Raw genomic sequence first — 22,341 nt, 5'->3', positions numbered from 1 at the left:
AAGGACTTTGGTTCTTTAGACCGGGATGGCACGGTAGGTGATGCACGGATACCGTGACGCGTGAATGTCTGTGAGTTTTTCCTTGATTCGTCTGTAAAAGTCGCAGCCTGCTAACATTCAGTAGGAATTTCCTGCCTCCGGAAGTGAATACGGTTTCCAGAGGGAATATCGTTCGAGAAATCGAACACCAAGTCGATTGCTCTCCAGAATGTCAACATGAATGCATGAAATGTTTCAGTCAACTTGGCCCAAAACGACACCATCACATTTGGGATGATGAGAATGCAGACGCAAAAATGTAAGACTTCAATGGCAAGAGAGCCTCCGGATCCCTGATGTCCGCAGTTTTCGATTCGAGCAATCTGCGGCTAAGGCGACTATTGATGTCAACCCAGTCAACTTTCTGGCGTTTTGACTATGAGTGCGAGTTTATCAAAGCAAACTTCACACCAGCCCATGGCGATTTATCGAATTAGTCCATCCATGTGTTCAGGAGAAGCGTGACATCGAAGGCGGCGCATTTGTCATTCTTGAGAGGATGTCGGTCCTCCTATCGCACATGGCGAATTACTCAAAAGACTTCCATTCTTGGTCGGCAACACACGCCTTTTCGGAACCTGTTTCAGTCGATATATCATGCCTCAAAGAGTCAGATATACTCTTCATACCAGAACGTCTGTGGATAACTGCTGGTCAATTGGGAGTCAGCTGGTATATATGATGTCCGGCTCTACGCCTGATCCTGATCCACTATGGGGCACAAGACTCGTTCTTCTCCTTATCTCGCTTAGATCCACCAAATTACCAAAGGCCATTATTCCCCAGTCCACTCATGATACAATCACGTCAGCTTTCAGTGAAGCACAAGACCAGGACAAACCCCTCCCCCACTACCAGAGGCTTCTGCACTTTAACACCGTGTGGAGTAATTCGCCTCTTCAGTTTGTGGACACCTTGGTTGATATATCACGCACATCATAGCCCTCAGGCCTCACCAAGTCGGTGAAGGCTGAAAATTACAGCGCTGGTGTGAGCTTACTGCCTGTATAATCATAGTTGTTATGCACAGTAGGAGCTCTGCCTACAGATCTTCACCTTGCTCATCTGCTGTCTTAATGAAGCTACGTCTGAGTATGTGAGGACAACGAAAGGGAAAAAATCCCGAAACTCATACAGCAGTAACAAGTGTTACCATTTTGTCGATATTGCCGCACTCGTCCACGTCAAAGATTGAACATGTCAAAGCTCTTCATTTACTGAAGAGCAGGAATAAATTGAGGCTTTTTTTTATTTTACAATCGACTCCATGAAGGAGCGTGATGGGCTTTACCCAAGATCTATGAGACAGAGGACACCATTTTCATCGATGGCCACCTTCCCCAACCTCTAACACCGTCTATGATGCATCGTCTTCCTCGTTTTATGTGCACGTTGGCACCCCAATTGCATTTGACAAACCATCAAACTCCAAGTGGCGGACGGTCCAACGTCGTCCCCTTATATTAATTGCTCCATCCACTGGCCGGAGCTTTTCCAATCTCTCGAGAGGCAATTTAGGTCTATGGGCAATTGGTTAGAAATTGACTCAAACTCATATATCTCGGTAAACCTCGGCAAAACTTACGAACTTGGCCATCAGGGCAATCATGAGGTCGAAAAGAGCGATAGCCTCAACGAAAGCGAAACCCAGAATGGCGTAGGAGAAGAGCTGGCCACGGAGAGCGGGGTTGCGGGCAACACCGTTGATGAGGGCAGCGAAAACGACACCGATACCAACACCAGCACCGGTCAGACCGATGGCAGAAGAACCCATACCCAAGTTCTTGGAGACCTCAACCATGGCCTGGGCGATCTCGGAAGAGTAGGCGCGGCGCTGAGCCTGGAAGGCGTTGCGGCCAGCAGCCTGGATGGTCTGGCGCTTCATGGCCTGCATGGGGCTGCCTTTACACGGAATTGATGTCAGCCATTGATTCTGTCAATTGAACTGTGCTACGAGACTCTCGGAGGATCGAATTGCTCCAACCCGAGGTCGATTGCTGAGGGAAAAAAAGTTTTCTCTTGACTCACCAGTGGTGATGGTGCGCTTGGCAGCGGCGAGAGGAGCACGCATAGCAGGGCGAGCAGCCTTGGTGGCCATCTGGGAGGCCAGGCGGGAGGCGAAGACACGGGAGGCCATTGTGATGGTTTGAGGAGGGATTGGAAGGTTGGACTGGAAGGGTTGGATGGAGTGAGGTAAAGGTCAAGTCTGGAGGAAGAAGGAGAGAGAAAAAGAGAACTGGAGCTGGATGGAGGAATGGCAAGAAAAGAGGACCCACCTCGAGGATTGGCCTAGGGGCATGAGGGAGGTCAGCCGGGGCCAAGTTGGACAAACGAGTGAAATTCCCACCGCCGGAGCCACTGGATGACTGAGGCCGAAGGACCATTTGGGTTGGGAAAGTTGTGGTGCAAATCTTAGGACCGGTCAAGGCATGCCGCCAATGCTCTCTCCTCCAATCGGGGGAAGCCGGGTACGGATTCACAGCATCTGCAAACAGCCTGAGGCAAGCTCTTCGTTTGCTGCTTTGCAAGTTTTACGGCCTGAGGCGTCCGTCTTCTCGACAGATGGTTAGCCACTGTGGGAGCCGAAACCTTGGAGATGCCGGCATTCCAATGAAGAGCAAAGGGTGCTTGTCAGTGGCCATTGACATTACTGCCAAAAAAGCCATTGGCTTCCTTCAATGTCTATTGGCAGCACGGCAAAGAGTCTTTGGTGCGAACCTTAATCGAACCAAACGCATGTCAATCACTACCACCACCAACTTTCTACGACGCAACAACTCCCCCTCTTCTACATGATGCTGCGAGTGAAGCCATCCGCGGTTGGTGGTTAACCAGTGCCATGGATTATGGGCTGCCAGGAAGGCCACGAAAATTTTTCTGCTTTGTTGTTGTCTGAGGCACAAAGAAAAGATCGACTAGGCAAATTCTGATACTCCTATATGGATCGACTTATCAGATAGAGAATTTTTGCCGCGTTCAGATAGCATGAGGTTCTACGACTGGATGAGGCTTGTTGGCGCAAGCCCCCACGCCCCACTTGGCGTCATGGTTAGGAGCCGTGCAAAAAGATACGAATGCCGCCCTGTGCCTGTACAGCTCAGAACAACCCAGATGATTGGGTGCCTGACACGTGGGTGGACCTGCAAGGGTTTTCCGACTTTGATTGCATCTCTGCCTGGCTTCTTGCGGTCACGAATTATGGGAGGGGTGTGTGAAAGAGGAAAATGAAGAATGAAGTACATCAGCTCAATGTATCCCCAAGAGAGCTTACAGAGCGACGGGCAGTGTTCCGGGATCACAAGTATACTTTGAGGCCGAGTACAAGACGTGTGTTTTCGGAACCAGTTGATGCCATTGAGATAAGGATGGGGACAGGAGTCACAGCTGCTCGAGTGCTCGAGACTCAAGCTGTCGTCAGACCTGGGCTGGGGCCCCTGATGACTCTTCCATTGCTTGCAAGAAGCAAAGTTTGCGTAGCGGTATAAAAGGGAAGCCGTATTCCTGCCGCATCTCCCCGACCTTTTCTTTGAAAGTTTTGGTGAAATGCCCAACTGCCTTTGCTGCAGGCACAATGATGTGCGCCGAACCCCCCTCCCAGCAAATGCAGTGGCAGGGTGACCTTGCTCGGCTTCACAACAAAACCTCCTACCGACCGCTGCTACATGCGACGACTAATACCGAGCTCCGTCCGCCCTTCCGCCTGTCATATCTCCTGGTTCTCGACCAAGTGTCCGGCACAGGCATCGACGCACGATGATGAGACGATACTGGATAATGGATAACAGCTCAACATAACGACAGCCCGAAACCAACGGATGAAAGCAATGGTACCTGCTATAAGGCGACAAGCGGTATTCCGCAACATGCTCTGGAACGCTGACTGCCGAACCTTGCCGCACCTTCGCCGCTGCTACGGTGCAGTATGACGTGCCCTGGGAAGCTGAGGTCTCAATCAATCTCGCTGTACCCTTTCCAGCGTCGCGGTGTGTCCAATGAGAACAGGATGCCCGACACCCTCTTCAGCGCTATTGCCGCCGCTATTCTCGCCGCCGCGTTACATTGACGACGCAATAGCAGGGGTGGATGTCTGGCGGTGACCGACCAATGGTCCGGCTGCTCGGCCCAAAATTTACGGAGCACAAGCCGATGGCGGATGCGAAAATTTTTTCCATGAGCCCGAGCCTCACTGCTCAGCTGGCAAATCAGGGTCCACCCTAGCCCGACTCAGCAGACCTTGAATCCTTGAAGAGGCGGCATTATCGCATTGCTCAAAGACGAAGAAAATGTCGCAAAATGACGCATTTGAGCAGATACGCGGCTTGCTCTGGGACGGGCGGATCTGGCCGTGCACGAGCATTGCAGCTGCGCATCTCACAGAGCCGAATCCTGCAGCGAGCAATTGTATAGTGACGTGTACGAAATTTGTGCTCGTCTACTTCTTCGAGTTTTGGCCGCCTGACGAGTCAGTCCTAGCTGTTACCCAAAGCTGCCATGACTTTTACAATTCCAAGGAGGAAAAGAATGCAACGTCAGAAACAGTTGTCGGCTCACTTGCATTCGATTCGATGCAGATTGATATACCAAGTTACCTGAAAGGGAATATTCTGCGCAACCTACAGGTTAACAGAGCTCACCGTGCATAGGGGTGAGGTTGCCTTAGGCTCAAACCAAGCAGATGGATCTGTCAATCTGCCGCCTCACCTCGCTTTTCCCACACCCCCTTGTCCTCAGGCATGCATTCATCCCACGCAGCGTCTGTCGCAAGGGTTAGCTTCCCACTCTATTGCAACGTAGCGGTTCTCTTTGCTCCGATGTGGCCCTTTCTGGAAATTAGCAAGGATATGCGACAGGTGACAGGGGTGTGTCTTGTTCTGCCTGGCTCCTATCTCACGAGAATTATTCGGGTCCTAAACTATGGAGAATGATGCGTAGATTTTGCCCTGGTGAAATGTCTATATCGCGCATCGCTGTGCATGCGTATGACCGAGGCTACAAAAAAAGAGGTCTTTTTGTTTCTTGGTCTGACACGATGTGGACTCCTAGTCTTTTTCTCACATGGTGTCTAACTGTAGGTGGGTGCCATCAAGCTGGCGACAAACTTGAAGAGCCTCCTCGGAAGCTATCTCTGCTCCGTAGATGCGCTACATTTCCTATTCGAGAGAGTTACAGAGAATAGGGTTGTATCTGTAAGCTTATCCAGACCTAATTCGGCTTGTTCTGCAACCCTCTCGGGATAGAGCTAGAATCCGGCTGCGGTCTAACACCTCAAATAACATCGGATGGCCAAAGATAAAGGTTCTATCGAGAAGCCTCTAGTTCTTAAGGAGAGGCATAGTAACCTCGCAGGGGCCATTAATTAACCAGTAGCAAATCAAGACAGTAAAAATAGAAATCAAGCGAGCAAATGATGTAGAAAAAAAATCAAAAGGGGGGTATCATTGTAAGTCCCATTGCGCCAAGGCCCATCCGCATCCTTTATCCTCTATCCTCTTGCCGAAGCCTCGTCTCTAGATTCAGCACTTTCGCTGGCTGCCTTCTCCGCCGTCTTCATTGCATATCCCTCTATGAAGCCATCCGAATCACACGTCTTCTCCAAAAGCAGCCGATGAGCAGCCACGTATCGCCGCACTGCCTCCTTGTCGATTCGGACTCGCGGGACTTGCTTGACGGCTGGCTTGGGCTTTTGCTTCTCATCTTCCGCCTCGGCCGATGCTCCTTTGATGTTCTGTTTCGCCGCATCTTCCTCAGTGGCTGCTGCTGCTTGTTTCTTCTTCTTGTCTTCTTCAGATAGATGAACTTGCTGGTCTTCTAAAGGCTCTGGCTTTCCAGGCCCCACGCCAGCATCCTCCACAACACCCATGTCTCTTAACACACCCAAGCAGTCCTCTGGTGTAATCCATGTCGCTTGACTGCAGTCCTCCACGTCAACAAGCGTCTCCTGGCCTTTTTCCTGATCCGTCTGCGAAACGTCCAGGCTAAGCAGCCAGCGGGCAATCTCTCCGGCCCAGAACCGCTGATATCCCTTCTTGCCCAAATCAGATATAGGCTTCTCAGGACCGCCCATGATGCCTTCCCTTCGCGAGATTTCGTAGGAGGCGCCCATTAGGAGGGCACCGAGTCCCTTGCGTTGCCACGGAGGGAATATGAGGATGCACGCTAGGTTATTGTTGTCCCAAGACATCTTCTCTTTTGAGAAGAAGCCTGTGATTTGCGGCGTCACAGGGGGAACAGGCACACCGGATGGCGTTGCCACGCTTGGTGGTGTGTATACCAATAAGAAGTAGTTGAAGCCTGTCACGTCAAAGAAAACAGACTTGTTATCTAGGAAGAGCTTCGCAAAGAGGGACAGATTCTGGCAGAAGAGCTGAGACAAGAAAGGTTAGTTGTTTGCTAGCAAGACTCAAATCGTGAATGATAGGACTCACCACATCCTGCTCTCCATCCACCTCCCAGAGGCTCCATTCTCCCTCGTCCTGAACAACTTCCTCAACGTAGCGTATATTTCCTTCTCCTCGCCGCTTTTTCTGTCCTGGACCTCGACTGCCATCCTGCGCAACGTACACGGTCCGCCTGCCTTTGGGATGTACATATATCTTGTTCCCCGGGACATGAGCTCGCTGCTGGCACAGTTTGACGTGACCCCACCAAGCCACGAGCTCTTTGGCATACTTGAAGCAGCTAGGACAGACGTATAGCCTCTCTAGCATGGGTAGGCCGTCTTTCTCTTTCTTTGACGGCCCCTTTCCAGCGGCGTCAAGAAGCCCGTCCTTGCTGCCGCCCTTCGCATTGCCTGATGTAGCTCCTAGAACCTCTTTACCGTAGTAGCTCGGATACCACGTGCGGAAACATAGGTTCCCCAAAACAACCTTGTCGATGTTACGATCTGTCCTCGGAGGCGGCCGATCAGACACGGGCAGCGTCGGCGGCTTAGGAGGTAGCACTGGTGTGATTACCATTGGTGCCGGCCCCATCTTATCTAGTCTTGGAGGCGGCGCCGAGGGTCCGTGAGGCCTCACCAATGAAGACTGTCGGCCATGCTGATTCGCCTGAGGAACGTGGTACGTGATCTCGGGCGCAACCAGATCCGAGGGCCGCCTACGTTCCTTGGAAGGGGCACTATTGCTCATCTCGGCCATGGCAGCTGTCCGCTTGGGAGGAATTGGGGCAGCCGCCGCAACTCTGGAGCCAGGCGGGAGCGGCGAGGGTATTGCGCTGCGGGAGGCAGCTGTCGAGATGTTTGGGAGAGGCGGGAGAGGCTGAACGGCGGCAGGAGGAGGAGGAGGGAGCGTAGAGGCCTGCGCGCCAGGAGGACGAGGGCCATTGCGCGCGCCTCGCTTCAGCGGATCGGCCACGAGTATCGGAGGCAGAGGAACGGCGGTGACGGCGGGCACAGGAGCGGTCATTTTGTGCGTCGTGGTGACTGGAGGCGCAGGAGTCGGCGGCACAAGCGCAGAGGCGGGAACCGGAGGAGGCAGCACAGGAGTCTGACGCGTCGCACGGCGCGTAGAGGATTGCGGATCGGGCTGCTGGTCAGACGCAGGATCGGGCTCGTCTGGTCGTTTGCGCTTTTGCGGCATCGCTTGATGCTGGGGCCAGAGCAGCCTCTTGCTGGGATGCGAATGGTAAAAGGAGCCTCTCAAGATTATTGAGCATGGGCTGGGATGTCACGGGACGGCTGGGTGCGGACACGGATGCGACGAAGCCATCTAGGAGCAGCAGGAGCGACGGTTAAAATCAGTGTTTCAGAGCGGTATAGAGCAGTACAGCGTGGTTCGGCGTATTGAGAGCTGGCAAAGATAGCTAGATGGAAGCTGTGGTGTTTTGCGGGAGGAAGAAGCCCGCGTTTGGACCTGTCACGTGGGGTCGCGTAAAGGGCGTACATGAGCTGAGTTTCTTGTACAGCTTCTACTTTGTACCTTGATGACTTCACAAGCATCTCAATAAATGCGCATCTAATTTTTAGGATGAATTATCATGATCTGGACTTGATGCAGTCTCTTATGGTGGGTAGGTCATCATGCAGCTTTTCATGTGTTGATAGCAGCCATGATCTACGTCACACAAGCAGGCATCAGATCAAACTGGGGCATATGACCAGCGTTTACAATCGCAGTAATACTCTCACAAAGACAGCAAGCAAAAATTATAAAATTCTGGGCTTTATTCGTTTTCTAATTTTTTTTTCTCCCACTTTTCAATATTTTAGGGCAAAGACACCAAAGAGCCATCTCCAATCCATCATCACAGCATCACTTATCCCCCCTTAGCCGAGACTTGATATACATAAAAAGGTAAAGCTCATCGCAAAGAACAGCTCGGCGCCCCGTGAGCATTCATGACTCTCTGCAAAGTATCATCGCCCTCTTCCCAGTCTTTCACCAGAGTCAGCAGGCGGCGTCGTGCCAGTCCGGCATCTCGGTTGCGATACACGCTGTCGATTTTGCGCACCACTTTGTCATTGACAAGCCAGCGTTTCTCTTCAGCCATGAAATCCGCATATGACATGTCCTGTCCAAAGGTTGCTTTCACATTAGCTTCGAGATGCTCTTTTATGGCTTTGTCTGACTTGACTTGTTCTGTAGAGGGAGCATCCGGGTGAGGAAATGCCGTATCGATGGATGGTATAAAAGCTATGCTTTTCCTAGATGGATCGGCAAGGATCGATGTCGCAAAGAAATACACGATACTGGGATTCTCCAGAATTGCCGGCGTCAACTTGAGGAGACCCGGCGGAGTGGTGGCACAGTGTCCCAAGTTGAAGTACTGCAGCTGAGGCGTGCCCCTGAAGAGTTGAGTCATGGCTGGGATTGCGTCGTCTTCCACATAATTATACGCCTGGCCAAGATCTTCTGTGGCATATGCCTGGCCGATATCCAGAGACCTGATGCTAGGATGCCCGGTCAAGGCTTCACACAGCGCCATGGCACCTTGGGTGCTGACTCCAACCGATTGTACGAACAGTCGAGCCAGATACGGTGCCTTGGGTAGTGCGGTAGCCAGAGCTTGAGCACCCTCGTCGCCAAGGGGATTGCAGGACATATAGATAGACGTCACGCCAGAATGTGGTGAGGCAAGAAACTTGCCCACAGCAGCAGCGCCCTCGGTCGAGATGCCGAGGCCGTTCATGTAGATGTGTCGAAGAGGAAGCTTGCTACCATCAGGGGAAGAATGGGCGGCCAGGCGGGTGAACAACTCGGCTACACCGCGGTTTCCAAGCTCGGTCTGGTCAAGGTCCAGCGTTTGGAGGTTCTTAGTCTCAGTGATGAGACGATACACATCCTCAGCGGCGTCTGGGCCAAGAGGATTCCGCTTCAGCCAAATATTAGACACGGCCTGCGACTTAACCAATGCATTCACCAGGGTCTTGAAGCTCTCTCCTCCCTGGATGCAATTGCCAGCAAGATACCAAGTGTCCATGCGCTCTGGAAACTCGGTGATGAATCGTGAAATAGCCTCAACACCAGCTGGGCCAATGATATTATTGCCTAGCAAGAAGTGTCGGACGTGCTTGTTAGTCCGCAAACTGTACATCAGGCGGTCGATATGGTCAGGGCCGACGACCATTTTGCAGAGATCCATCCGGCCATCCTCATACACAACTCCTTTGCGGAACTCTGCGCCGCGAACGCTATAATACGGCTCTCCATGGCCGTCGTGGAGCTCGACCGCGCCCTCGACACCGTCAATTTCGTGGCTGCCGCTGTTGGACAAGTGCTCGAAGAAGGGCGCTAGTTCTGCCTCTTGAGCAACTCTCACCGGCATGGGAATTGCCTTGGGGCCATCCAACGAGATGGGCTTCTTGGCCTGATCCCACCGTCCCTGTCTGGTGATACGGCTGGCCCAAGCAGGTGCCTGGACACCGGCTTCAACACCTCCAGTCATTCCCGGAGCCATTCTACCGTTGCGCTTGGTGGCCTGCAGCAAGTCGTAGCGACGCTGCAGAGACGCCCATGCGCGGAGACGGACTCGATCGGCGTCATAACGAATAATAGCCGTAAGTGAACCATCGTGGACTGGATGCAGCAGCGAAGCAATGGCCACAGCTAGGTTGTGGCGAGTAGATTTGCGACTGGGGAGATCGTATAAGATGTCTTCGATCCTATGTTTATCAAGTGGAAGGTCGAGAATATCGTCCGCAGTGTAGCCTTGCGACGGCTTGAGCACATCAACCATGTAAGTGGTCAAGTTATTCAGAGAAGAACGGCAGAGCCCGGCCAAGTAGATTGCCTCGTTCATGGAGACGTTGGAGTCAGTGTTTGAGCCATCGTCTGGTTTGATTCGAATGACGAGAGACGGATTCGGATTGTCGAGTAGCTCGACCTGTGTAGCGGAAGCCATGGTGAAGAATGACGAGTGACGATGTACCAAGTGGTCGATTCGGAGCCAAGATCCTATCAGAGTAGACGATTGGTATTTACTTCCTCCCCCAAAACAAAGCGGCATCTAACCCTCTTATATATATACATACGTCTATATACATTCAGAGGAAGAAAGAGATCAAACACTTAAGAAAAGGAAGACAACTGATGTTCAACCAGCAACAGTCATCCGCATCGACAAATTCACCAATCAGCCCAACGCCTCCCCTCACTCCTCGCCCATTTCAGCCTCACGCAGCCTCAATCTCCCAATTTACTCCAAAAAAAAAGATACAGAATCATCACTATCGCCACACTAAAAGGCGACGACATGTCAAAAGGCGCATGCATAAACCTATGTACTCCAACCTTCTCCAACTCCAAAAGCGGCTCGCCGAGAGAACAAGGGGCTGTGCTGCGAGGTGAGTCAAAAGCCACCAACCCCCCGGCTCGATCGAATCAGATCGATGCTACGGCGTGCATTATGCATAGATTGAAATGACAGGGCATCAAATGTACTTTAAGTTTAAAGGCAACAATGTACTCCGTAGGGTCAAGAGCAAAAGGGCGTAAGGCTGCATCCCCCGTTGTCTTGGGGCTAAGGCAGAAAGAATCTCATGGAACCGATCCGACGATTATCTTTTGCCGTTTGGGCTACTGCGTGTCGGCCTCCCGCATAAACGAGCCTTTGCTCAATTCAATGAACCAGGCTAATTCCCATAAAAAATTGATTCAAAAGAAAATGAATAAACAAATACTAACACTAAGCAATGAATCTTGTGGCCCAATGACTGTTACTTGAGCCAGAAGGAAGAGCTGGCTGCTACTCTCAGCTCCGTCGGCTTCACCCCCAAGTCCGCAAAATTACAAGCGTTGCCAGCATCGCTACACTTCTTTTTCGCTGTAAAACTCTTTATATATTGTCGAAGAACTCGATATTGGTGCCGTCCTCCCCATTTACCCGCCATGTCCCTGCTGATGCACTGCTCTATACTCTTAAAAAACCCAACCCTTGCTACTTTTTACGTCTACCGACCTCTAGGTATGAGGTTAAACCAACTCACATCACTGAAATGCTCCTCTCGCCACCCATCAAAACATCTCGAGGTGGGGCACACACAAAATGCATCAAGAAAAGAAATGTCCCAAAGATCCTGATTAAAAATTTGGGGCTATTGTTTTGATGTAATGGGGAAAAAGAGGTAGCCATAGTAAACACATCAGCGGAGTGAAAGAAAAATTATTAAATGCCATCCAAATCTCCGCCAAGGTCGTCATCATCCAGGTCTCCTTCTTGAATCTCCTTGGCCATTTCCCTCTCTCGTTCGCGTGCCTCTTGGGCATTCTTGAGCTCGAGGCGATGTTGGTTCATCGGAAATCGCATGGCCTGTTACTGGTGTTAGCTCGCGTGACAATGAAAAAAAAAAAGATGTAAGAAAGGCTCACCTTGACACTCTCGTCATGAAGGGCAAGGCACGCCCGAATACGGTCGTGGAAGGCCTCTCCGGGCTCTCTTGTGGCGTACACATCACCCACTTCCTTGCTCTTCATGAATCCCTTCTCCCTGTCCAAAGTAGCCTCAATCACACCATCTCGAATGGCCTTGGCAACAATGTACTCAGCAGACTCCTCGCTGCCAAGATGCAGGCGGATGCAAATGTCACGAAGAGAGATGCGTGAGTATGACAGCGACATCATTCGAATGCCCGTCTTGATGACGTTCTGACGCAGGCGGAGGATAAGTGTGTAAGTGCCGTCCCGCTTGAAGATGTCGGCATTGTCGGCAATGGTGGTCTCAAAGTCCTCCAAGTTGCCCACTCGCACAGCTCGGACCAACAAGAAATACGGGTGGAGAGCATCCTCCAGAGACGGTTGTCGGAAGGTGGCCCTGTCAGGGATATCTCCCATCAACAGTTCGACGACCAGTAACAGCTTAGTGGCGGTTTGTGAGAAGCCCACAGCACAGCCGCTCGACGGCGCCTTACGGGTGGCGGCTGTGAGGTGCTCGTGTGCCTCCGTGTATCGCAGTTGGATAGCCCGGATCCGCCCAAGATAGTACAAGAATCGTGCCACTTGGTTGTTGGCGGCATTCTCGGGGAACTGCGTATGTGAGACAAGCAGATCGGCTTGCTTGATGTGCGACGTCAGCAGATAGTTTCTTAGGAGCAGAACAATGACCGAAGCCTGAGTGTCAATGTCCTTTCGCAAGACGGCGGTTCGGAGGACGGCTAGGAGGGTAGGTCGAATGGCGACAATGGGCGATTCGGGAGACGGCGGCAACGGGACGATGTACTCGCAGAAGAGCGAAAAGTAAAAGTAAACCTTGGCCGAGAGACTATCCAGCGTTCGGCGGTTCAGCGTCTGGATACGATCCGACAGATACTTGGAAAAGTCGGCTCCCTGCTGGTATTTTTTGGCATCGAAGAGATAGACCTGGACCAAGATTCCCAGGAACACGTCAATCTCGGGGATGATCTCCTTTACCTCCTTCTTGGAGGAGCCGTTCTTGGCAGCCTTTGCGTCGGTGTCCACCTCCATCTCAGCGCCGGTAGCCCGGCCAAGCGTAACATCCTCTCGGCCAACCGCAGCTAAAAGGCCCTTTGCAATGCTGGCGGACGCCGAGGTGGCGGGGAATGTGTCGGCAATCGCCTGTGCAATGACATCGGGCGACAGGTGTTTGCGGATGAGGGAGATGGATCGAAGGGCGCGCAGGGAGAAGCGAGCGTCGAAGAGCGTAACCGCACGGTCAAGGAGAGCAAAGTTGGCCTTGATGTCTGCAAGGAGCAATGAAACAAAGTATGCGTCAGCAAACATACTCTCACTAGATATATGTTACCACTTTCGTGTTGTTTTGCTCACCTATTACAGCTTGCACAGCCGGGTCAACCTTTTCCTCCTCCTCGGTCTTATCCACGTCCATTGCCACGTCGCCTTCCGCATCGGTCGAGGGAGCAGGCTTCTTGGAGGATTTGGATGGAGGCACAACTACAGTCATACTCTCGTCGCCATCCTTGGCAGCTTTTCGTCCTTCATCTTAGCTTCCTTGATCTTCCTAATATCAATTTCGAGGGGGGGTTCGTTACCATTGTTGTGGGGTGTTTTGCTAGGCATGGCGGGCAGAATCTAAGCTGAGGATGCCGCGAAAAGTCTAATATGCCGCCCCTAGAGGTACTAGAGGGATACGAGGAATAGCGTGTCCGATTGATTCGAAAAAGGCGGCGTGGATAGACCACCTTTGTTGTTGGGTCCGTCAGACGTCAACGGTGCGTATGTGTCTGTCCACGGCACGAGGGCGGTACAGAGACAGAGACCGAGGCCAGCAATAGAACCAGAAGACTCGAGATCGTGGGGAGCTTCTGGGAAAGCTGGGAGAGTCGTGCTGCGAACGCTGAGGCTTGTTTGTTGTGAATCTCGGCGTCTGGAGCAGGTGGAAGGTTCGAAGCTTGGGGACGTGGGAGAAGTGCTGGATTACCTATGAGGGACAAGGCTAGCGATGTCGCGGTACCGGGAGTTTCGCAGCGCTGTGGGCGGGCGCAGAGGTAGCGTTGACTTACCTAATGCCATGCATCTCTGATAAGCCGTGCGAGCTGTGGGGCTGGCCACCACCTTAGTGACGTCTGCCATCCTGGTGCCTACAAGCACGAGAGTGGCCAGCAATAACTCGACATCGGCAGTGCATAGAACATCTCCCTGCCTGTACAAAGGTAATAATAGCAAACAAACAGCAAACATATCAAGGCAAAAAGATACTTATTATCAAGGTAAAAATGATGCTTCTTTCAATACAAGCAATTTTGCTGCGTTGCCCGTCCACTGCGAGCCAAGTCAAGCAAGGCTGCTGCGCTGCGGTCTCATTATTAAAGAACTCTAATTTCACGACAAGAGCTTTGCCACATATCGGATTCAATGCTGCAATTTGTGACTATTTGTTGGCTGCTAGCCTCTATCTATATCCTCAAGCCATATCCCTCTCCGTAGCGTTGAGACGAAAAATCACAATGGTTGCCCATATCCCACAGGACTAGCCAGACCTTGACATCCGGGAATGCTGACCCTTTTTGATGAAAAGCAAAGTAAAATAGTAGACGGCCACCTAGCCAGGTATTGTCCTTTCCTGAAACGCCGTTTCGTACCCATTCTCATTACCGTCCAATCTCAAAATTCAAGAACGTTTGCAGCAGCTGCAGCAGCTGAGCTAATAATTGCGCCCAAAATCTCATCGTGAAAATGACAACAGTTGCTCAAGATCCGTTACTCGCCCTTTCCGGGCATCACCTTGGCAGCTTGCACAGCACTCATCTTCGCAATCCAGCCCGTAGAAGGCTGAACTTTGCGTACCGTACGCAGCTCATCCGAAGAGTAGCCCGGAACACGGATGTTGTAGGTCCGCTCTAGTACGAGCTGGATATCACGTATCTCAAGCACTTTGGAGCCGCGTTCCTTGGAGTTTCTGCATGCCGAGTGCAGGACATTATCCACAAACGAATCGGCTAGGTTCAGAACGCTCTATCGCGACGGTTAGTCAGGTCCACAGCGCATTTACTTCATTGAAAGAATGGGTCCTCACCTCTTCTACTTCTGGGGTCAAGAGGTTGCCATCTTGGCCCTCTGCAGATCCTCCGCAAACTTGGCGTACAAGTTCATCCAGTTTTTTCTTACTAAGAACGTGGTCACCCTCGGCGTCGTGGTTGTATGCGGGTACTCTGGGAACTGCTGGTTGATTCATGACACCTCCCACCGTTCCTCCGCCTTGGGACATGGTTGGCCGTCCGGGAACGACGCCGCCGCCAATGGCCACTCCCTGAGGCACTGCAGTAGCCTTTTCTGGTAGCTGCTTGGGGATCGGCATTCTCGGCTGCACGGTAGGCTGCTGCTGCGTAGGGTGGGCGTGGGGATGGCCCTGCTGCAGTTGAGCTCCCGATACTCCCATATTTGGGTTGGTGGTGGTAGCCGTAACGGCAGCTGTGTTGACGTTCGCAGCCTGGTTAGGCAGCGGTGCGCTTCCAGGAGTGCTTCCAGCCGCTCTCTGGTTAGCGAGAGACATTGCTGCTGAGTGGCTGAGAGCTCGTGTTGGCTGTCCCGGGCCAGTGACGGGTGTTGCAGTTTGTGGGGTTGGTACTCGCGCTGCTGCTTGAGCAGGAGATGCAGTCTGTTGAGCAACCTGGGCCTGTGCAGCAGCCGAAGCGAGGGCGGTGTTGACTGGTGCGGGCCGCGGAGGTTCCGTCTTGACTTGCACCTGTGGCTGAGGTTGTCCTTGGGGCTGCCCTTGGGGTTGCACCTGTTGTTGCATCTGTGCCTGCTGCTGCTGTTGCTGCTGCTGTTGTTGTTGCTGCATCTGCATCTGCATCTGCTGCTGTGGTTGCTGTGGTTGCTGTGGTGCCTGCATCTGTTGTTGCATCTGCGGTTGCATCTGCGGTTGGCCTTGCATCTGCTGCTGCCCTGTGACGGCCGCGTTCGGAACGGGCCGTGCTTGCGGTGTAGGTGTAGGTGTAGAGGCAACGCCATTTGGACCTGGGACTCGATTGGCACCAGCCATCTGCTGCTGGTTTTTAGCTGCCTCTGCAGCGGCATTGCTGGCCATTTGTGCGGCGTTCTGGGGCTTGTTCACAGCTGCCGCCGCCGGAGAGGCAGCTGGCATGACTGGAGTAGCGTTGCCGGGCTGGGTTGCAGCATGAGCGGCACCGGCGGCACCAGCAGTCGCCTGATTGGCATGAGCCTGTGCTTGTTGAAGGGTTCCCTGCTGCTTTCGAACGCCTTCCACCCATTTGTGAGCTTCGGCATAGAGTTTCAGTTGTTGGTCTTTTCTCAACTGAATTTGGCGTTGCTCCTCCTCCTTGAGAGGGTTTCCCTGAGCTGCCCGGTCGGTTATCAGCTTCTCCCAGCTAGCTACCTTATTCTTGGTAGTTTCCATGGTCATGAGGGCCCGAGCATATCGTTCCTTCATTTCCTCGATCCACTTGGCAGCATCGACAGACTTGTCTGCAAGCTGCACCGGAGGCCGAAATGTCATCTTATTAACGTGTTGCATAAAGGCTTCGGGTATCTTGGGACGTTGTGCCGCCGCCGCCGCTGTGGCAGCGGCCGTTGCTGTGGCTGGTGCTTGGGCATTCTGTGCCTGACCAACCGCGCCAGTAGCCGTAGCTTCGTTGTTTCCTGCACCTGGCGGCTTTTGTTGCTGTGCTTGTGACTGAGCCTGTTGAGCCTGTTGTTGAGCCTGTTGTTGAGCCTGCTGCTGAGCCTGGGCCTGGGCTTGTGCTTGTGCTTGAGCCTGAGCCTGCTGTTGAGCCTGCTGTTGAGCCTGCTGTTGAGCCTGTTGCTGGGCCTGTTGCTGGGCCTGAGCCTGAGCCTGAGCCTGGGCTTGTGCCTGGGCTTGGGCTTGGGCTTGGGCTTGGGCTTGCAGAGCGGCATTCGGGGCTGATTGCGCCTGCGCCTGTGATTGTGCTACTGAGGGCCGGGCTTGAGGTTGCTGCTGTTGCTGTTGCTGCTGCTGCTGGGCAGCATGAGTCCTTCGCTGTTGAATCTTTGTAATCAACATCCTAGAGAACTCTATAATCTTCTGTCGAGCAGCAATTTGGTCCGAGCTGTTGTTTGGAGATCCATTCATCTTAGTCCAGAGGCCCCGCAATCCTTGCTCGTACTTGGTCTTCTCGTCATCGCTTAGATATGGGAGATTCTTGATCTGGCCGGGTTGGTACATTGGAGGCCGGTTTTGAGCAGCAGGAGCCTGTACGCCCTGAGGCTGGGGCTGGCCTTGCTGGGCCATTTGGCCCGGGGCGGTATTCATTGTCGTTCGCCGATCGGGTGCGCGCTAATACTCGGTGATGGGCTAGGCCTGGCAGCTGCAAAGCACAACACGACAAGTGGTACCGATGGAATAGATTGAAACGCAATGGCACTGCAATCAAATGAGATGAGGAAGCACCGGGTGGAAGACGCGTTGTGAAGTTGAAGGTTCGCTGAGAAGGCTATCACAGTTGCCTCGCGATGCGCCACCACAGCCAATCAAGTTCGCCCCAGCAACGGGTCATCGTTTGCATCGGGACGGAGCCGGGGCTTAACCGGTGCGCGAGACAATGTCATTATATAAGCGAATATAACTCTCTGCGGACGCCGCAATATACAGACTTTGGCGCACCGAATATTGAATGAACGAATTTATTTGCTGAGTATAAATAATGTAAATCTCAGCTTGAACAGCTATATTCAATGCGCAGTTTTCTCCCCAATGGCCTTTACCTGCGATTGTGTCTATTTTCAGCATTTAGTGCGTTTTACCGTATCAGATCAAAGCTCTGAAACTCGCATTTCGCCATGTATTTGAACTTGTCCTCAGAAGAATACTGAATGATTCTTTGTCTGCCGACTTGACAAAATTACATCCATTGAGCTTTTTGGTGCCACTCCCGATGACGAAGGGGAAGAGTAGCATGATGAATTAGCGCATATCATTCCGTGGAGAAGTCTCCTGAGAGCTGCATACATAAGGCACCAGACTGGAGATGTTTTCCGCGGCAGCTCCTCCTGCTTCCGTCGGCCCTCAGCTTGCTGACTTGTCTACTATGCCTGATTCAAGCAATAGTAGTTGACGCGAGGTGGACGAAACCCCATATCAACTCCACAGACATACTGCAGCATTGGATGCCGACTAGGTACTAGTCGTGGTGGCAGCTTACGAGGGGCGCTTGTTCGTAAAGCAAAGCAGAGATCAGCACCTATTGGGCATCTATGTTACGTGGTATGCCTCATATTAGGAGGCCTGTCGTGGCCAGTGCGTCTAAGTCTATATTCAAGCCTCTTCTCATGCAAACAAACTCTCCTAACTCCTGAAGAACGAGGGCCGGTCGGTGGCTTGCCAAACTCCCCTGAGTAAGCTGTGTTGTCGAGTCAAAGCGCATCTTGTCCGTCGTAGTACATGCACTGTCCACTAACACAGGCCAATGCCCCGAACAACGAATTGATGATGTTTGCAATTACTAGGTGCTCGCCATGGCCATCCAATCAAGCAGCCCTAGCTTTGGAGACCAAGCTGCTCCTATACCTGTCCAGGCACATACGATGCCCCGTTTATTTCGGAAGCATGAGGTGGCTGCATTGTTGCAGCTGGGGACAGTCGAAGCGCACCAGCCTCAGCACCAGATAACCAGACGTAATCTCATGTTGACCCAAAGGAGAGAGAACGAGACAGACATGGGGCCAAAAGAAGAGAAGGGGAAGAAAAAATCGCATCTTTTCCTGGCGGTTTCCACCGAAAGATGGAATGTTCTCTTCCGATGGAAGCAGGTTTGGGGAGCAGTCCAAGTGGGCAATAAGGCCACCACAGGCAATTCGTCGAAGCATTGCTGCCCAATGCGAGTGACGATCCCCTGTCGCGGTGGATCATGGTCAAGGTACGAAGCACGAGGACTCGGACATCCAGATGGAGCTGTCAGAACCGCCAGGATGCCGCGCCCTTGCATCCGACAGGAGGAGGGAGCGATTTGATGGCATTTTGTCGATGCGCCAAAACAAGGAGAAGGCCAAATCCAATCAATCATAAGATTCGCTGGCGGCCGCAGTTCTCAGCGCTGGCGTCGTGCCACACCATCCGCCTCGGAAGCTAGAGCAGCCACCGCACCAATCTGACCCAAATCCCACACGGGTTTCGTTTCGCAGTGCGTTATGCAGAATGCAAATTAATCTACATGAGCATTCTGGAATTGCCAGAGAAGACGCCGTCTCTGCGATAAGCTGGGGGGCACGTGCGAGCGAGGCGTTGTCGTACACCGGATTATGCCAGATGGGTAGATAGAGTACCTCATGTAGATACACCACAGTCTACACCAGATTGCTACGACAATGGGACTTGAAATCGGGCGTCATGCTTTAGCTGTATGGATGCCATGCATGGACCACCGTTGCAGGATCCCGCACCTCTCCAGATGCTGAAACAAGGTTCAGCAGCCCGTTGACCCGACGCTTCGGCTGATGCACATGGAGTTCCATGTCCTGCGTTTTAAAAGGGCCTCGCCCATCCATTGATTTCCGTCCGCAGCGCCTCGGCCAGCCATTCACGGCCCGTCATTCGCCTGTCGCCTGCAGCTCTCGCAAAAAAGTTGGTCTGCAGCATCCAGGCAGCAGATCGCAGATCCGCCCAGGGCTGAATTTGGCCCTTTTGTTTTGGTTCTTTACATCACACCTTCTTCCTTTGTATATCCTCTTCTGTGCGCCTGGTGCCTCTCACACTCTCCTCTCTTCCTCTCCTCTCCTCTCCTCTCTCCTCTCCTCCCCCTTGAATCGCTCTCATCTCCTGCCTACACCTCCCTTTTTCCTCTCCCTCGTTTTAGCCTCCAACAAGCTACTGTACGAGTATAAGCCGTGTGGGTGCCATCAGGTGTCACCAACACGCCGACCAGCCCCAGGCCCTCCAGAAACATTATCATGCTCCCGAACACAGTCCGAGTCACTACTTCTCCGTGCTGGAGGTTCCTACTCTGGATCCTGACCCCTTGACGCATTTCGCCCTCTTCGCATCGACATCTACTGGCTATTATCTCTCTCGCTTTTTGCCTGTGTCTGTTTGTCGCCTCTCTCCACCAGATCCCCCCTCACAAATCGCCACGGGCCCCAGACTGCGCAATTACAAGGACAATCAATGTACGTGCCATGATTCCTGCTGTCTCTCCCCTGCCTCAATGCTGATGGTTGCAACCCCCGCGCAGCAACCTCTTGTTTTTTCCCTTTTTTTTTCTCATTCCAAGCGAAAACACCCCACGCAATTTCAAGACCCACGGCCAATTGATAGCAATTTCTCGCGACCCTGATCCGAGACACGAGGGTCATCGACGACCGACACAACGGACCACCCCGTGGCCAGATAAAAAGAAAGACAGACCCCCAGCGACTCATTCAGTCATACGTTTCACACGGATTGAAATTGCTCACCTACACCTTTCTGTTGCTTTAATTCCCTCGCCCTCATTGCGACCAGCCATGGCCCGACACAACAGAAGTTCCCAGAGGCGGTCATCAACGCCGAATTTAAAGCTCTCGCCAGCTCATGTGTCGGCGCTGCAGACCGCCGACCCAGCTTCACCGCCCGACACTCCCATCACCTCACCACACTTCCCTCGCAAGAATGCCCAGGCGGCATTTTATCTATTCACGAACCCCCTGGCCCAAGACCCGAACATCAGGCCATATGGAACTGGCCATCAGTTCAGCTATCGCCCGCTAGAGCAATTGAGTCCCCGATCGTCGTCGTCGTCAGAAGCTGATGAGGAGGACGCGAGCGATGATGAATCCTCCGACAGCGCTAGCGTTGTCAGCCTGCCAAACTCCTCGCGACGGTCGCGACATATCTCGACGGGAAAAAATGATTTTGATGAATTAGACGCATGTGCAGATGCGGATGCAGAGCCAGATCTGGACTCAGCCAGCTCCGAATCTGAATCTGAATCTGAATCTGAAGCGGAGCCAGACAAGCCTAAGCGAACAGGATCCGCGCACGGTCCCGCGACAAGCACCCATGACAGCTGTGGCTTTACGATTGAGGATGTCGATCCCATGGACAGCGAGTGCGATGGTCTGGATGTCCTCTATCCCATTGAAATCGAGTCCGACATCGAGTCTACTAGCAGTAGATCCACGTCTCGGCATAGGGATTTGGACAAGGACATGATGCAAGACCTCGAGAACCTCAACTGCAGCAACGAAGCATCCGATGATGAGGCGGAGCCCGAAGAAGAAGATGATGCGGAGTCGGAGTTCATGAGGAGGCAGCAGGAGCTGAAACGCATCCGGAGAGTGAGCATGTCGAGCAGCTTCGGCAAGAGGACGCACAGCGAGCTAAGTGACTCGGATGACAACGACTGTGCTCTCGATGTCAACGAAGCTGGTTCCAGTGCTCGTCGCTTTCACAAAAGAGTCCACCGCGGAAGCTTGCTCTTCCAGGATCCTCCCGCACCTCGAATTGACGAGCTGGAAGAACCCAACTCAGATGAGGATGAATACGTCAAGGAGATTCGTATCGTACGAGGTTTACCATACTCTTCAGCTGAGGTAATGGATACCGACTCGAACTAAAGAGAAGGGCAGAAGGAGAAGCAACAAGAAACAAAAAAAAATTAATTCTCATCCAACCAAAAAAAAATCGCAGCTTGGGCTGTTAAGGGGGATATGTTACAAAGCAGTTACGCGATGACGAACGATGTTACGATAAAATTAGAGGAGGCCATCGAAGCCTCAAAGCGAAGATACTACCGGACACTGACATTGATATATACTTATACGGCGCAACTATCTTGCAATCTGAACCATTGGATATCTTTTACCTGGGTTGGAGATGCGACAAAAAGACATGTATCCAGCCGAGGTGAACCCATTGCAATAAGACCCCTTTTGCATCGTCTTTGGTTTATATTTCAGCAAAGACCGGAACGGGGTTTCTTCCTTCGATACCTTTTAGATCATTGAGCCTGCATGAGTCGTTTTGTTTTCATTTTTAGACGAGCGAATATGTGGCGGTAGAGTGTTTTGATATTTTGCAGTTGATACTTGCAGACATTTGTAGAAGAAATCTCAGAGTTGATAGACAATAGAAGGACATTCCTGCCGTAAGCTGTTGTTTCAATGCTTTATATCACCTCGTCAATCATGAATCCATGGATGTTTAGCTTGAGTGGAACACAGTAGATGAGCCCCGCTGTGGACCGCCGTTGAAGCTCAAAAGCCACCTCAGATCTTGGTGGGGTGGCGCCGGCATGTGCTAAACATCAAATACTAACATCAACCTCGTGCCATCAAAACATTACCCGACTCAACGGTCTCCATAGCTATATCCTGCGCTCTGCGGACTCTCAATTTCCTGCATCACTTGGTTTCCACTACAACTCTTCGGAGCAAAGACGAATACACCATTTGATTGCTCCAATTCCTCTAGACGCGTGCCGAGATCTCACATCAACTC

At 52.3% G+C, this 22,341-nt stretch overlaps 9 protein-coding genes and 1 pseudogene across 10 annotated transcripts; 3 read left to right on the top strand and 7 right to left on the bottom strand.

Annotated features, from left to right (window-relative positions):
- Positions 1–1,263: 1,263 nt before the first annotated feature.
- Positions 1,264–2,624, bottom strand: M431DRAFT_507309 (hypothetical protein). Its single transcript, XM_024918948.1, has 3 exons — positions 2,068–2,624; positions 1,625–1,941; positions 1,264–1,559 (listed from the first exon to the last, which is right to left on the bottom strand). The coding sequence occupies exons 1-3, from the start codon at positions 2,174–2,176 to the stop codon at positions 1,554–1,556; spliced, it is 432 nt and encodes a 143-aa protein (XP_024775315.1). The 5' UTR covers positions 2,177–2,624; the 3' UTR covers positions 1,264–1,553.
- A 394-nt stretch (positions 2,625–3,018) lies between these two features.
- Positions 3,019–3,633, bottom strand: M431DRAFT_552346 (annotated as a pseudogene; the record flags this gene model as incomplete). The annotated part of the gene is made up of 1 exon: positions 3,019–3,633. A coding segment is annotated over one exon (601 nt), but the record flags the coding sequence as incomplete, so codon positions are not given.
- A 1,815-nt stretch (positions 3,634–5,448) lies between these two features.
- On the bottom strand, positions 5,449–7,239 carry M431DRAFT_507307 (hypothetical protein). The gene is made up of 2 exons (XM_024918947.1): positions 6,465–7,239; positions 5,449–6,403 (listed from the first exon to the last, which is right to left on the bottom strand). Exons 1-2 carry the CDS (start codon positions 7,173–7,175, stop codon positions 5,522–5,524), a joined length of 1,593 nt encoding a protein of 530 aa, XP_024775314.1. The 5' UTR covers positions 7,176–7,239; the 3' UTR covers positions 5,449–5,521.
- On the bottom strand, positions 7,218–7,442 carry M431DRAFT_113749 (hypothetical protein; the record flags this gene model as incomplete). Its single annotated transcript, XM_024911883.1, has 1 exon — positions 7,218–7,442. A coding segment is annotated over one exon (225 nt), but the record flags the coding sequence as incomplete, so codon positions are not given.
- An 895-nt stretch (positions 7,443–8,337) lies between these two features.
- On the bottom strand, positions 8,338–10,275 carry M431DRAFT_83151 (hypothetical protein; the record flags this gene model as incomplete). The annotated part of the gene is made up of 1 exon (XM_024923275.1): positions 8,338–10,275. One exon carries the CDS (start codon positions 10,273–10,275, stop codon positions 8,338–8,340), a length of 1,938 nt encoding a protein of 645 aa, XP_024775312.1.
- A 1,322-nt stretch (positions 10,276–11,597) lies between these two features.
- On the bottom strand, positions 11,598–13,686 carry M431DRAFT_405376 (hypothetical protein). Its single transcript, XM_024914901.1, has 4 exons — positions 13,481–13,686; positions 13,257–13,415; positions 11,844–13,171; positions 11,598–11,784 (listed from the first exon to the last, which is right to left on the bottom strand). The coding sequence occupies exons 1-4, from the start codon at positions 13,506–13,508 to the stop codon at positions 11,641–11,643; spliced, it is 1,659 nt and encodes a 552-aa protein (XP_024775311.1). The 5' UTR covers positions 13,509–13,686; the 3' UTR covers positions 11,598–11,640.
- A 510-nt stretch (positions 13,687–14,196) lies between these two features.
- M431DRAFT_519241 (hypothetical protein) lies at positions 14,197–17,356 on the bottom strand. Its single transcript, XM_024920384.1, has 2 exons — positions 14,965–17,356; positions 14,197–14,903 (listed from the first exon to the last, which is right to left on the bottom strand). Exons 1-2 carry the CDS (start codon positions 17,179–17,181, stop codon positions 14,649–14,651), a joined length of 2,472 nt encoding a protein of 823 aa, XP_024775310.1. The 5' UTR covers positions 17,182–17,356; the 3' UTR covers positions 14,197–14,648.
- Positions 17,357–18,165: 809 nt separating this feature from the next.
- Positions 18,166–18,919, top strand: M431DRAFT_405351 (hypothetical protein). The gene has a single exon (XM_024914900.1). The coding sequence runs from the start codon at positions 18,384–18,386 to the stop codon at positions 18,876–18,878; it is 495 nt and encodes a 164-aa protein (XP_024775309.1). The 5' UTR covers positions 18,166–18,383; the 3' UTR covers positions 18,879–18,919.
- Positions 18,920–19,198: 279 nt separating this feature from the next.
- M431DRAFT_405326 (hypothetical protein) lies at positions 19,199–20,155 on the top strand. The gene is made up of 2 exons (XM_024914899.1): positions 19,199–20,030; positions 20,096–20,155. Exon 1 carries the CDS (start codon positions 19,378–19,380, stop codon positions 19,876–19,878), a length of 501 nt encoding a protein of 166 aa, XP_024775308.1. The 5' UTR covers positions 19,199–19,377; the 3' UTR covers positions 19,879–20,030; positions 20,096–20,155.
- Positions 20,156–20,366: 211 nt separating this feature from the next.
- M431DRAFT_83189 (hypothetical protein) lies at positions 20,367–21,458 on the top strand (the record flags this gene model as incomplete). The annotated part of the gene is made up of 1 exon (XM_024923281.1): positions 20,367–21,458. The coding sequence occupies one exon, from the start codon at positions 20,367–20,369 to the stop codon at positions 21,456–21,458; it is 1,092 nt and encodes a 363-aa protein (XP_024775307.1).
- Positions 21,459–22,341: the final 883 nt, after the last annotated feature.

This window comes from Trichoderma harzianum (genome assembly GCF_003025095.1).
Source record: "Trichoderma harzianum CBS 226.95 unplaced genomic scaffold M431scaffold_5, whole genome shotgun sequence".
In the NCBI taxonomy this organism is placed as follows: domain Eukaryota; kingdom Fungi; phylum Ascomycota; class Sordariomycetes; order Hypocreales; family Hypocreaceae; genus Trichoderma; species Trichoderma harzianum.
The sequence above is the reverse complement of the archived record's forward strand: the minus strand, read 5'-3'. Positions and strand labels throughout refer to the sequence as shown.

Bases quoted from the DNA above. Each gene is read 5' to 3' on its own strand.
- M431DRAFT_507309 (XM_024918948.1), bottom strand. From the start codon at position 2,176: ATGGCCTCCCGTGTCTTCGCCTCCCGCCTGGCCTCCCAGATGGCCACC. The intron at 1,942-2,067 runs GTGAGTCAAGAG...TTCCGTGTAAAG, and splicing joins CAAGCGCACCATCACCACTG to GCAGCCCCATGCAGGCCATG.
- M431DRAFT_507307 (XM_024918947.1), bottom strand. From the start codon at position 7,175: ATGGCCGAGATGAGCAATAGTGCCCCTTCCAAGGAACGTAGGCGGCCC. The intron at 6,404-6,464 runs GTGAGTCCTATC...TTCTTGTCTCAG, and splicing joins TGGATGGAGAGCAGGATGTG to CTCTTCTGCCAGAATCTGTC.
- M431DRAFT_405376 (XM_024914901.1), bottom strand. From the start codon at position 13,508: ATGCCTAGCAAAACACCCCACAACAATG. The intron at 13,416-13,480 runs GTAACGAACCCC...AAGGACGAAAAG, and splicing joins CAAAACACCCCACAACAATG to CTGCCAAGGATGGCGACGAG. The intron at 11,785-11,843 runs GTGAGCCTTTCT...CACCAGTAACAG, and splicing joins TTCATGACGAGAGTGTCAAG to GCCATGCGATTTCCGATGAA.
- M431DRAFT_519241 (XM_024920384.1), bottom strand. From the start codon at position 17,181: ATGAATACCGCCCCGGGCCAAATGGCCCAGCAAGGCCAGCCCCAGCCT. The intron at 14,904-14,964 runs GTGAGGACCCAT...CCGTCGCGATAG, and splicing joins TGACCCCAGAAGTAGAAGAG to AGCGTTCTGAACCTAGCCGA.
- M431DRAFT_405351 (XM_024914900.1), top strand. From the start codon at position 18,384: ATGGCCATCCAATCAAGCAGCCCTAGCTTTGGAGACCAAGCTGCTCCT.
- M431DRAFT_405326 (XM_024914899.1), top strand. From the start codon at position 19,378: ATGTCCTGCGTTTTAAAAGGGCCTCGCCCATCCATTGATTTCCGTCCG.